The following is a 15031-nucleotide window of genomic DNA, read 5'->3' as shown; positions in this document are numbered from 1 at the left end:
ATGCGAAGTTTTCGGTTTAAATATATCCGTATTAACGAGGTTTTACTGTGTAGGTTTATCATTTTGCGATAAACCTTGTGTTTCTATGTTATTTCAGTCTTAGTAATTTGAATGTTCATATTATTTATTAATGTACTGTCAGCTTATTTCAACATTTTGTTGAGCAACTATAAGCTATGTGTATATGTAGAATTTAGGAATCAAATTTCTCTTGGATTCACGCTAATTCACGCCGCTATATGAGGATAAGGGAAACATAAGTGATGCCCGTCTGTGGAATATTAATGAGTAAATTATATGGCGCCAGTTTCCACCCTTGCTGGTCTGTTTACAACGTTACAACATTTGTTACCCCGGACAATGAATCAGTTTGCTCTCGAATGTCATACTAAACTCCGTATTCAAAGTCTTGAGTAAGCTGATCTGGGTACGTCCCTGGGCTGTATTCAGGTGCCACGCTTTGGGAGGACGTTGCTTCGTGACGTGGTCAGTGGAGCGTGTTGACACGAATGTAATGCTGTAAGTGCATCTTCTGTTAACAATTTCAGATTGCATTTGTATTAGAAGCCATGAGCTCACATGCGGTTGGTGTTTCCTTGCGTCATAATTTGAACAAAGGATGGAATACCGGATGAAATGAACCAGTCAAAGGACACTGCATGTGTTTATTCTACATGTAATCGAACTGATGGTACCACATACGCATATGGCCAGCTTTCGTGCTCCTTTTCTGACCGAGCTACGTGGCTAAATCTCCCGTTCCATCTCTCCAAATTCCGCTGCCTGCATTGTAGCTCGGGGACCAATAAAGTGATGACATTGAAAGCTTTCACTGTTATCTGCTTGCAGTCAATTACCATTGTAGATAATTCCAACAATATGACGATAGATTTCGAAGTCTTCCGCCGTTGCAACAGCTATAATATGATCATAAACCCTTACTGCGGTCATATAGCGTGGCGGGTCAAGTGATAGTCACGTGAACGAAAACAAAATGTGAAAGTGTCTATTATGTCGGTAATTGCTCACCAAGTTTACCCGATGACAGAGAAGCTGATGAAACAATTTACTTAAGATTTATTTTATTTTGCTATAATTTATCTGTGTCTATTTGCTTCATCGGATAAAGTCATCTGTTCTACAGGCTTCCTTCCTTATGTCATCTAATTTCAAGGAACATAGATGACGTGTCTTCTTTTAAAGACGTATCCAAACTATCGTCAATTGGTGCGTCATTTCACAGTATTGTCTCTTCTTTTATTGCTTCCCATTAATTATCCTATACTCCTTCAGAATAATAACAATAACCTAATCACATACCTGTTACTCGTATTGTTTTCAGACTGCCTTGAAGATAGGTGCAACTGTCCCTCGGTTTTTCAGGAGCAAAATGCAGGTAATTAGCAAATAGCGCTGTATCGTAGTGAAAACATATTTTATACAACGATATTATTGGAATGTAAATGTCTTCAAACCAAATAAGAATAATTGTAAACATATATATGTATAAAATTATTGAAATAGTTCCCGTAGGGTAATATTTAATGATTCTCTAAACAGTGTGTACGTAATGTTAAATCTGCATGGAACTACATTGCTATAAACATGTGAGTTAAGTTGTCTAGCTAATATCTTTTCAAATTGTTTGGTATTTCAGTTGCTGATTAACTTAGTGAGAATATTTAACATGCTATTACTTGGTTATCATGATGAAAGACGTTCACTGTATTGCTCACAATAGGTTGCGGGGTAAGCAGAAGCTTCAATATGAACTTAATGTATTTGAAATTCTTCATGTAAGGTGTTTCAACAACAGAATTTTCCACATCCAGGTGTTCGATGCTCTGGTAATCCTCATCTCCTTCGTTATCGATCTCGTCTTCATCGAAGGCGTCATGAGCATGGAAATCAGTAACTACGTCATCGTTTTAACCTTCCTGTTGCCATGGAGAATCATTCGAATTCTCAACAGTAAGTCAAATATTTGCTATTTGATCAAATCTGAATGACGCATTTAAAAGCGACAAAACCCTTTCTATAATCATAAGAGATATCTGCTTAAGGCAGTGTCAATGTGAATGAGTGAATGTTGTTTTACACCGCTTTTAGCAATCTTCCAGCAATATAATGGCGGGGACACTAGAAATGGGCATCACATATTGTACCCATGTGGGGAATTGAACCCGGCGTGACGAGCGAACGCTATAACCACTAGGCTACCCAACCGCCTCAGTGTCCATTGTACGATTCCGACTACGGCATAAACATCTGTATGCATCACTACTAAATACTGAATACACCAGGTGTTTTCGCAAAAAGGTGAAAATGTATAATATTCGAAATGCAAACCTGTGGTTTTGGATAAAGCGCCGTGAATAAAGTAAAAAAGTGAATAACTAAAACATATCCGGAAACAGTTGATGGACAACGTATTGTCTCCTGTAGGTTTGATCGTAGCTGTGCTGGACAAACACAGGTTCCAGATGAAGCTTCTCTACAAACAGAAGAAGAAGATCGACAAGCAGTACCAGGAGGCACACGAGAAGAACAAACAGCTCCTGGTGAGACACAGTTACCAAGATGCATTCTTTCATATCTCCAGTTACCTTATGCAGTTTGCCTATAAATAGTAATAGATATGAACCGCATGGGCCTTGGAAGGTAGTGATAAGAGTTAGAAGGCTCACGTCGGTTTGTACAGTATTCAGCCATATTAAAGCGTGTCATCTTGATGTTGGAGGAAGTACTGTGGGCCTTGGAAGGTAGTGATAAGAGTTAGAAGGGTCACGTCGGTTTGTACAGTATTCAGCCATATTAAAGCGTGTCAGCTTGATGTTGGAGGAAGTACTGTGGGCCTTGGAAGGTAGTGATAAGAGTTAGAAGGCTCACGTCGGTTTGTACAGTATTCGGCCATATTAAAGCGTGTCAGCTTGTGTTGGAGGAAGTACTGTGGGCCTTGGAAGGTAGTGATAAGAGTCAGAAGGCTCACGTCGGTTTGTACAGTATTCGGTCATATTAAAGCGTGTCAGCTTGATGTTGGAGGAAGTACTGTGGGCCTTGGAAGGTAGTGATAAGAGTTAGAAGGCTCACGTCGGTTTGTACAGTATTCGGCCATATTAAAGCGTGTCAGCTTGTGTTGGAGGAAGTACTGTGGGCCTTGGAAGGTAGTGATAAGAGTCAGAAGGCTCACGTCGGTTTGTACAGTATTCGGTCATATTAAAGCGTGTCAGCTTGATGTTGGAGGAAGTACTGTGGGCCTTGGTCGCTAAGAAAGGCATGGTGCTAACCAAGGATTCTAAACAGAGAGAATGAATAATAATGTACAAATGTTAAAGAATTACTTTGACATGACACTCTTCTGTTATTCGAAGACTTGCAAATATCAACAACGAATCTATGATTTTGAAATGAACGTAACGTATAAATATGTTTTTGGTTACACCAGAACATTTTCAGAGATTGGTATACATATATAATGATATTACTTGTTTCAGAAACAACTTGAGTCCATCAAAGGTTTATGTTCTGAAAAAGGCATCACCTCCCACGAGCTTGGAAGAGCACTTGGTATGTTGGTGATAAGATATACTTTAAGATAAAGCAATGTTCTTCGATGTTAATAAGTAACATAGTATTATGTGTAAATATAAGACAATTACGCCATAAATTGCAAAGAACAATGAAGAACAAAGCGTGGTTTATTTCAAGATAAAACATTGTTCTATCATTACATCATTTCTTGAGATTCGAACAGGCGCTCGCTCCTTGATGACGTCGTAATTTGGACGACGTTAGATTTGAGAGGGGAGTGTCTAATGAAATGTTCCCCACAGATGTTAGCTAAGCAACGCAGATAAACGCATTGGTCGCATCCAACAGTAGGAAAATATGACAATCGGTATTCGGAGAAAGGATACAGTTTATCGACATGAAAAGTGTGAGAATATACGGGAAATACAAAATTTAACCTCCTGATCATTAAATGGAATCGTACGACATTACCGAGGTCGGATTGTATTCAGGAAGTCATCATTATTTGAATACAGGTAAATATTTGTAAAGCTTGTACATTTTATTAACATCTACATAATCATGATATCTCATATAAGAAGTAAACGACTCGTGGTCGTTATTTATCTTACAATAAAATACTGCAGGACGAATAAACCACTCGGGGCTTCGCCCCTCCCACGCGTCGTTCTTTTCTGAAATAAATGAATAGGTTTTAGAAAAAAATATTGCTGTGAAAAGAGCGCACTTTTGTTAAAAGTGTTTAGAAATTCCTCGCAACTACTAACTGCTCCCAGACAGTACAATTATGTGACATCCAATCAATCTGTGAGGCACAGTGAATGGGGTGTAATTAAATAATGGAGTAAGTGACTGGTATACTGGTAATCAGTCTCTGAAAGTAACCGGTTATTACCAACTGTAACTGGATTATCAACTGACATCGTGGTGAAAAAGCTTGTCGTGTGAAAAACGGGTTCACGCAACTTCATGTGGGAGGAAAGTCTGTTGATCTTTAATGTTTACCACTTTTGTGAAACCCTAGAGCACAGGTATGGCTCTGACAACTGAATCCAGAAATACAGTCAGCTCGGGATTCGAACCCACGATCAATTTTCTGACATGTCTAAGGGACAAAACTTTGCACAGCGAATTGCGACGCATTTTATGCCTGGCCCAGACGTGCTTCTCCATTGTACACGAAGAGGCACAGAAAATGACCGTGCACATAGAACAGCGTGAATGAAGCTGTTTACATTGTTTCAAAATACAAGATATTGGGAAAAACAAAGACATAGACTATTCAAATACTGTTGGTACACAATGTAAACCTGGGTCTATTGAACACGAGTTTCATGTTAATCTGCGATGCCTTTACCACCAATGTTATGAGAATGAAATATTTGCCACACCTAGAATATAAAAACTTAAATCGCCAAGTAAAGTACAATTTACTTAACTCACATGATGTAAATATATTAAGTCAGTAGCTATCGCTCTCAAAAATATATCCTATATGATTTCTAAACTTTGTTAAGTTAGCAAATGTCCTGTCGGTCACGTGACTACAACTATATTTTGTTCATTCAATTGTACTCCGAACCACAAGGTCGTGCTACTGAATAATAACATCTGCCTATGTTGTAACATAAGAAACTTGATCTAGAATGGAAACATCAAGAACAATAAACAGTAAATTAATTCCAAAATGTTTATAGATCTATAAAATGTTTTGATTCTCACAAATCCTGTTGCACAAGAGCTTGAACATGGTTATTTACACAATATATATCCAGTGATATACAAATATATGTTTGTAGAACAGTACATGTATACGTAGTACGTGTTATTATGCGTGTTACCTGTTCTAAGTTGTTAGCCCATGTTAAACTGCGGCATGGTATCTTCGGCATTAATCTGAACTAGCGCGCGCACGCACGCACGCACGCACGCACGCACGCACGCACACACACACACACACACACACACACACACACACACACACACCATGCAGACACTGGCACATAGACTATGCAACACCCATATGGCATCAGCTTCATTTTTCTTACTCATGTCGTTTTATCTTTACAGACCACTCCCAATCAGGAAAGATGAGCAAGCTGAGGGCTCTCGGCAAACTAGCGTTCCATACGGCAGATACCCTGTCCCCCCACTCCCCTACCGTCAATGGCCACGGCCCTATCTTCTCGCCATCCTCAACATCCTCGCAAACCAACAACATACAAGCGCCGAGCTTCAGCGAAGCACGGCGCCATAGCAGCAGTACGCCGAACCTTCCTGTCATTGACGAGACGCACGTAAACATCGAGAACGCTTCATCTAAACTATAATGAGTCCAGATGAAGATGGCATGTCAAGGAAATTTCCAGCCGCCTTTCCGTGTTGCAAACGATTGCATTTCTGACTGGATACTTGGTACCTGAGTGAGTGATTGTTGCTTTCACTGTTTAGAAGGTGCCCAAATGCTGCATTTGACATGAACAGTGTCTAAACGTGAGGTAACGTTTCTACATTGAACGTCTTCATAACGTTATCTGTGTATCGCCTAATGCATATACGAGAAATATGCAAAGGAAAGTTCAGTTGAATAAAAGAGGTCAGTTCATGACTAAAGCTTCAAGAAGATGTGACATAATTGACAGGAGCACATTGGGCATCATCTGGACCACTCCAGGGAGTATAACTACATTGGCGCCGACTTTGTTGTATGGGTGCTGTGGCACATGTGTATATCATCGTTGTTTCTTTCCATGTGTTCGAGTGATGCCGTGAGGAGGAGCGGATACCCAGACGACAAACTATTTTGACATTAAAGAGAATGTGTGATTAATGAACTCATTTCTGTAAAAATGCAATGCAGGAAACAGTATACCATTACGTTCTGGTCATATTTTCTCAAAATTTTGTATTTATTTTGTAGTATTTGTATTAGAGTAAGCAGCTGATTATTAACTTAGCAAAAGAATTGCAGAACAACAATGGATAGATCAGCATTTCAAGTGATCAATAACATATTGATTTTGAAATATGTGAACATGTTCATGATGCATTGATGAGATATATGGGGAACTAGTAAATATGTACATTGCTATTCCAGACTTCCTTCCCTGTGGGCATTCCCAGTTCTGGCTAGTTCTGGTTAGTTCTGGTTTGGGAGATACTATTTACTGTATTCATTACCTAGTTGGTCAACCCGGTACGACCGAGACTTACACTGTAGTATTTCTTCCTCGGAACGTTTCTATACGGTCGTAGTTTTTTTAATAATCTATTTTATTATTGTACACATTGTTTTGAATGGTACATCTTGCACCTTTGGGTATTTCACGTAAATAGAAAATATATTGAAGTGTAGCCAAAAGTTGTATCCTTCATATAGACATGCACAGGCGATAGGAGTCATTCATCCTGTTCATGTTAATGGTGATTCACGCTGTACATGTTAATGGTGATTCACGCTGTACATGTTAATGGTGATTCACCCTGTTCATGTTAATGGTGATTCACGCTGTACATGTTAATGGTGATTCACGCTGTACATGTTAATCAAGGTTACGTGCAGATGATTACTCGTCATGTATAACCATGCCATTGTGTACCAAAACTAACACTAAATACAAACCAATAAAAAATACCATGTGCACATTATTTAAAGCGAAACAGACGAAGTATAAATGTTTATCAACAATATAAAGTATTAATGTTCATGTTAGAAGTATGTCCCTTAATAATATTGGGATACGAATATAATATTAATAATGCGCTTTTTGCAGCATGCACCGTTTACTTAACGATTTTTCGTTTAATTGAAATGGATTAATTCTTTACCTAATCATTCACTTTTCACAACATCTGAAACTTCGGGACATTAAGGAGCTATGCAAAGTATCGGTTGGTGATGCTGTCAAATGCGGATATAACTATCTCCTGGGTATGATCAATATGGGTTCAAATTCGGCTAGTTGTTCCTATAAACAGAACATATATTATCACTCAAACTGGTTTATGACTGGGTTCGTTATAACATCTGTTCCCCATACTAAATTTCGTTATATCCGAAGTTGACTGTTTTATCGACTAAGTAAAAACATGCAATACGACAATGCAAATGAAACGCAGCGGTAAAATTCTGTTATCGGCCTTTTGTACTCAATTTCCTTTGTCGTCTACATTTGTAAATAGTGGTGTGAATTTGGTGGTTATTTGAGAGGGGCATGTATGTCAGTGGTTGGTATTGCGTTAAATAATACTGTTATAGTGCATTTGAGAGTATACGGATATTGTAAAACTAATATAAAGTGGAATTGTTACACTGTGTAGTTCTATTCCATATTTTGATCGTACTTGACTGGATGATTTATTTACGGTTACACCTATAGATCATTTCATCAAGTTTCATTAAGACGCAGCAATGACGTCAAAGATGACGTCATCATCACTTAGCTGCCGTTAGTGGTGCTGATTTAACTTTAATTGTTACTTAAGTTTGTGGATATAAGTTAAAGTATATATATATATATATATATATATATATATATATATATATATATATATATATATATATATATATATATATATATATATATAAGAGATGTGATAACCGTACCAAAGCGATCGGACATAACTATGCAGTTTTCTTGTCAGTGTCATGTCTATTACAATGCATATGCATGCCACCTGTCTCTTAAAGTAGCAAAGATAGATTTCGATAGCAGTTGAGTGAGAAGTGAAGGGATAGTGTGTTTTTTGTTGCCTTTTTTCGTTCAGTGGTGGCAGGTCAATTCGTTTTACGTAGATAATAGTCGTGCATAGCTGGAGAATTGTTTCGTTTCTGTGTTGATAATGTGTTTACAGTTATTGAATCTAGTGAAATTGTTTTAAGTTCCGTTGTTTAAGAAATATTTCGTCGACGAAGAACACGGAACGAAATATGTTTCAAGTATCTTGCTACTGATATCTGAAGCATCTAACAAGAAATAGCAGAGACGTGAGGCAACTTGCATTTCAAATGTTTTTCGCATAATTATTCATGGTATCTTTTCACAGGGCATACATTTTGTACTCGAAACGATACAACCTTTTTCAATTACTTTAATTTTCTACGTGTTCATTATCTCATTGTCTTTATCATATGACTTGGATGTTGCTATTCATTTTACACAAATCTAAGAATAACTACTCTATTATCTATTGATTAGAGAACATTCAGTTTCAACAAATGTCCATATTCATTTTCAAAATCTTGTTTTAGTTTCGCGAGGAAAGCAAAACACTGTCTCAAGATATACAACAAATATTGACAACCATTTTACTTCATCTTGTATGGTTACACAGTGAAACCTCGTTTGCCGTGTGGTTCCGACAGTACAATATCAACAGTATGGTTTGTAACTCCACATTAGTTCCTCGGCTTTTGGGACTTGGACTCAAGGAGGTTTCACTGTATTTCTTAAAGCACTTTCCCAGTTGTTTCAAAAACATTATGACTGTCCTTGCCTTTGTGTACTATAGGTTGCCATGCTCCAAGAATGTCCTACATACCACTGTAAGTCGATTGTGCATGTTGTTTATAGTTCTTACAGCAATACATTATAATGAGATTTGAACCTCTAGTTTCCACGTTTTGTTCTTCAGCTAGTTTGTGTCACTTCTTTTTGGCATATGCCTGTTACTTTTTACATCACTGTACAGTTTAACAATAACGCTTGTATCTCCAATGATTTCTTGAGATTAAACAGAAGTTATATTTTTGTAGACAGACACAGTTTACTGTTATTCATTTGACAAACATGTGGGAATACCATCTATGCAGTCAAATATTAATGCTTGCCAATGGTTTGTCAACGGTATCATTATTTTGTATCGTGTGCGTTAACGTAGTCGGGGATGTCGTAGAACGTCAACAAGGACTCGCTGATGTTGCAAGAATCACCCTGTGTTGCGACAGAAAGACAGAATTGAATGCAGGATAGAGTTTAAATTATCGTTTCAACTGTTCGTCTTCTGACAATGGTAATTGGTGAATTGGTTGTTGCAAATTTTCAAGATCAGCCGAAAAATCATTTACTTTTGATGTTACACTGAAAATATTATTCACTTGACATTTGTTTTTCAACTTCATTACGCGCGACTACATCAACTGTGGTCCCCTCTAGCACTAATGACGTACCTACGAATGAGGTGTTCTATGAATACATGTGCAAGTCCAAGAACCAGTCTAGTAACGATGACAGTCCTCGCCCTGTCAGGTACTGATGCTACTGTATTGCCGAGTGTTAACACAACTTCTGTCGACATAGACTTGTTTAAATACACACACATTTGTTGAAGTTATTGTTTTAGTCACCACTGAAACCCCCGACATTGAGGGGCGAGGGGGTAGCCTAGTGGTTACAGCGTGCGCTCGTCGCGCCCAAAGCCCGGAATCCATTTCCAATATGGGTAAATGTATGAAACCCCTTTCTGGTGTTCCCCCGACGTAATACTGAACAAAACGGCGTAAAACCCAAAATTCACTCACTCGACATTGACTGAACCATATTTTGTAAAATGGCAATGGTATTTGTTCAGTTTTCATCTCACGCTATTGTAGTCATGGTAGCGCGAATGTTGGCTTTGCCATTGACCGATTCAGCCGCTATCGACCACTGGACACATGTTTGTTCAGTTATGCGTACAGGACGCCAGCTCCAAGACAACTTATCATGTCCTTGGGAAATCGTTGATATTGATATTGATATTTTCGATATTCTATTGTATTTTGTCCCGTGTTTCAAACACATTATACCCGAACCCATTCATAGTAGTTCAAATGAGCCTCAGGGAAATACAATTGTTTTAGTAGATGAGTACCACGCCATCACCTGTCGATCTATAAGAACTTAATAACGTTACAATATGTTCAAAAGGAAAATAGTGAATAACATATTCTTTCGTCTGAACAACTGATTTCAAGTAGAAAACAACATTGATACTGCCATTAAGTTGCAAGATCAGAATTTAGTTTATGTTGTTGTCCTTGTTACGTGATATTATGGGAACTGTACCTGGCGTACATGAAGGGACGCCGACTAACATTAGACTGAAAAACTGTAACCATCATAAACGCATTTGTTTTCAACCTAAAACGCAAACACTATTAGTCATAAATGCATATACTGTTAGTCACAAACGATATACTACCGACCATAAACGCATATATTGCCAACCATAAACGCATTCACTACTCATCACAAGCGTATAAACTGCCATCCATGAGGGCGTATCCTACAAACAATAAGCGCATACACTGCCAACCATAAACGCATGGGCAACCAACCATCAATGCATATACTGCAGTCATAAATGCATATACTGCTAGCAGGAAAGTATATGCCGCCAACCATAAACGTATACTAGTATAAACTGTTAATCGGAAATTCCCATTCTATCAACCATCAGCGCACATACTACCAACCGTAAGCACACAGACTACAACCATAAATGCATATTATACGCAAGTCATAAAGGCATATATATACTGTCAGTCATAAACGCATATACTACCAACCATAAGCGCATATACTGTAAACCACAAACGCATAAACTGTCAACCATAGACGCATATACTGCAAGCCAGAAGCGCATATACTATCAACCACAAGCGCATATACATGTATTGTAACCATGGATGCATATACTGCCAACCATAAACGCATAAACTGTCAGTCAGAAACGCATACACTGTCAGTCATAAATGCTTGTATTGCCAGCCATGAACGCATATACTGTCAGTCATGAACGCATATATTGCCAGCCAAGAACGCATATACTGCCAGACGTAAAGTATATACTGCCAACCATTAACACATACATTTCTACACCACAGAACCAATCTGTGCAATATGGAATCATCTGCAGCTCGTCCCAGAATCGTAACAATCTCGTTGTCGGCTCGCTTCGGTTACCGTATGAGTAAGCTGTGGTTTCAAGGGGACGGCCATCTGGGTTTCCAAAACTCGTAACTGTTTACGTTTTCAATCTGCATTCCTTCTTCAAAGTTCACGTTCGATGAAATGAAGTTTACGAAATAGTAATTGGAGGTAACCTGATTAAGAAAGATATATATATAGCTTTTAACCATATTTTTTATTACATGTAGCCAAAATCTGTAATGTGCTAAATGTCCACTTTCCTATACCGGTCTGTCTATTGCCCCTGTCTGTAGTGTGCTCGTCCACTTTTCTATACCGGTCTGTCTGTAGCCCCTGTCTAAAGTGTGCTAGTCCACTTTTCTATACCGGTCTGTCTATTGCCTCTGTCTGTAGTGTGCTAGTCCACTTTTCTATACCGGTGTGTCTGTAGCCCCTGTCTATAGTGTGCTAGTCCACTTTTCTATACCGGTGTGTCTGTAGCCCCTGTCTATAGTGTGCCAGTCCACTTTCCTATACCGGTCTGTCTATTGCCTCTGTCTGTAGTGTGCTAGTCCACTTTTCTATACCGGTGTGTCTGTAGCCCCTGTCTATAGTGTGCTAGTCCACTTTTCTATACCGGTGTGTCTGTAGCCCCTGTCTATAGTGTGCTGGTCCACTTTCCTATACCGGTCTGTCTATTGCCCCTGTCTATAGTGTGCTAGTCCACTTTTCTATACCGGTCTGTCTGTAGCCCCTGTCTATAGTGCAAGTCCACTTTCCTATACCGGTCTGTCTATTGCCCCTGTCTGTAGTGTGCTAGTCCACTTTTCTATACCGGTGTGTCTGTAGCCCCTGTCTATAGTGTGCTGGTCCACTTTCCTATACCGGTCTGTCTATTGCCCCTGTCTATAGTGTGCTAGTCCACTTTTCTATACCGGTCTGTCTGTAGCCCCTGTCTATAGTGCAAGTCCACTTTCCTATACCGGTCTGTCTATTGCCCCTGTCTGTAGTGTGCTAGTCCACTTTTCTATACTGGTCTGTCTATTGCCCCTGTCTATAGTGTGCTAGTCCACTTTCCTATACTGGTCTGTCTGTAGCCCCTGTCTATAGTGTGCTCGTCCCCTTTTCTATACCGGTGTGTCTGTAGCCCCTGTCTATAGTGTGCTGGTCCACTTTTCTATACCGGTCTGTCTATTGCCCCTGTCTGTAGTGTGCTAGTCCACTTTTCTATACCGGTCTGTCTGTAGCCCCTGTCTATAGTGCAAGTCCACTTTCCTATACCGGTCTGTCTATTGCCCCTGTCTGTAGTGTGCAAGTCCACTTTCCTATACCGATCTGTCTATTGCCCCTGTCTGTAGTGTGCAAGTCCACTTTCTTATACCGATCTGTCTGTAGCCCGTCTGTAGTGCCAGTCCATTTTCCTATACCGGTCTGTCTGTTGCCCTTGTCTGTAGTGAGCTAGTCCAATTTCCTATACCGGTCTGTCTATTGCCTCTGTCTATAGTGTGCTAGTCCACTTTCCTATACCGGTCTGTCTGTAGCCCCTGTCTATAGTGCCAGTCCACTTTCCTATACCGGTCTGTCAGTAGCCCCTGTCTATAGTGCCAGTCCACTTTCCTATACCGGTCTGTCTGTAGCCCCTGTCTATAGTGCCAGTCCACTTTCCTATACCGGTCTGTCTGTAGCCCTTGTCTATAGTGCTAGTCCACTTTTCTATACCGGTCTGTCTATTGCCCCTGTCTATAGTGCCAGTCCACTTTTCTATACCGGTCTGTCTGTAGCCCCTGTCTATAGTGCCAGTCCACTTTCCTATACCGGTCTGTCAGTAGCCCCTGTCTGTAGTGTGCTAGTCCACTTTCCTATACCGGTCTGTCTGTAGCCCCTGTCTATAGTGCCAGTCCACTTTCCTATACCGGTCTGTCTGTAGCCCTTGTCTATAGTGCTAGTCCACTTTTCTATACCGGTCTGTCTATTGCCCCTGTCTATAGTGCAAGTCCACTTTCCTATACCGGTCTGTCTGTAGCCCTTGTCTATAGTGCTAGTCCACTTTTCTATACCGGTCTGTCTATTGCCCCTGTCTATAGTGCTAGTCCACTTTTCTATACCGGTCTGTCTGTAGCCCCTGTCTATAGTGCAAGTCCACTTTCCTATACCGGTCTGTCAGACGCACCATAAATACCAATTGTGCCCTTACATTTCCATCCAGCAATTTGTATTTGCATTTGACCTTTTGTTGCTTGTTAGTTCTTGGGGTATTTTAGTCGGTAACATCGACCTAGGCAAGGAAAACCCCCCAGATAATTAGCTTCCGTGAAGTATCACCCCAAATGTGTTCTCTATTCATCAGTGTTGCCCTTATCGTGCTCTTTGAACAGTAACATGTTAGTCATAAGCTATTACAGCTACACTGAAAACAATTAGTGTTTGGGAGAAGTGTAACCCACAAACTATAAACATTAAGTTTCAGTTACAGGCTCATGTCAACTGTATGTGTGTTTGTTGTTTAACGACGCACTCAGCAATATTCCGGCTATGTGACTGCGGCCTGTAAATAATCTACAGGCCGTTGGTAGAATAACCGTCGTGGTTCGATGACCCTGACCGCCCGATCCATTAACAGGGATGTGAGCAGGTTTTGCCGAAAAAAGAGGAAAAGTCTTGGAGGGTCTGGGGGTATGCCCCCCCAGAAATTTTTAAAACATTTGATTGCATTTTAAGCAATTTCATGCAGTTTGGACAACATTCACACCAAGAAATGTAATAAGTCAATGGCAAAAGTCAATAAGTAAAATAAACAAGATGGCAGATGCAGTAAAATTTCGAAGTTAAATTAGTACTTTAAAAAAATCGGGCATAGCTTTCGCGCACCTGGCTACCCGCCAGGTCTGGGAGCAACACTGCCATAAACTTCAACCCCCATCCCCCAGACACAAGGACAACTGTCACAAGTGTGCAATGTCTGACCCTTTCCCCATGTTGAAGCATATTGAAAAAAACTTACCTTGTACTTACCTTTTGATGGAAAAAAACAAAACTCCATTGCAAACATAAGACATTAATACAATATATATCCCCATGACATGGGGTTTTGGACGCTGAAGAAACATTCATAAATTTCTTGCTTATCACATGAACAACTGTAAAACATCTCATTCACTTACAGGCTAAAAGACAACTTTATCTTAAAAACAAGCCATCAGCTGACTCTGAGTATTTACAATTTCTGTGTGACGCCATGCCCCACGTTATAGTGCAAGTATTCGTGACGGAAAACGTATGATGTCCGAAAACCTATGCTGTGAAAGCTCCGATCGAAAACAGGACAATCCGCGCCAATTGTCCGGTTTTCGATCATATTTTTCGGAGTGGTATTTTTTTAAATTTTAATAAATTTTTTCCGCGGAAGATGGTTTTTTTCCGAGGACTACTATTTTTAAAAACGCGATTTTCCGCGTTTCCGCGGAGATTTCACATCCATGATTAAGCCACCTATCACGACCAGCATATGCGTCTGGGGGGCAATTCCTGGGGGGCTGTCCAAGAAAAAAATCATTGTCCCAAAATATTATCTAAGAAACGAGAAGAAATTGCCACCATAAATACATTTT

At 39.7% G+C, this 15031-nt stretch overlaps 1 protein-coding gene across 6 annotated transcripts in view; it reads left to right on the top strand.

The window, feature by feature from the left end:
* Positions 1–7843, top strand: part of LOC124132162 — a 163107-nt gene extending 155264 nt beyond the window's left edge. For all 6 annotated transcript variants that reach the window (XM_048381790.1, XM_046495913.2, XM_046495912.2 and 3 more), the window contains 5 exons: positions 1343–1396; positions 1833–1971; positions 2446–2561; positions 3495–3567; positions 5602–7843. In XM_048381790.1, coding sequence (XP_048237747.1) covers positions 1343–1396; positions 1833–1971; positions 2446–2561; positions 3495–3567; positions 5602–5861 — 642 coding nt within the window. In that variant the 3' untranslated portion in view covers positions 5862–7843. The remainder of the gene's footprint in view (positions 1–1342; positions 1397–1832; positions 1972–2445; positions 2562–3494; positions 3568–5601) is intronic.
* The last annotated feature ends 7188 nt before the right edge of the window (positions 7844–15031 follow it).

This window comes from Haliotis rufescens, unplaced genomic scaffold (assembly GCF_023055435.1).
Source record: "Haliotis rufescens isolate VD_foot unplaced genomic scaffold, xgHalRufe1.0.p SCAF_4, whole genome shotgun sequence".
In the NCBI taxonomy this organism is placed as follows: Eukaryota; Metazoa; Mollusca; class Gastropoda; order Lepetellida; family Haliotidae; genus Haliotis; species Haliotis rufescens.
The sequence above is the reverse complement of the archived record's forward strand: the minus strand, read 5'-3'. Positions and strand labels throughout refer to the sequence as shown.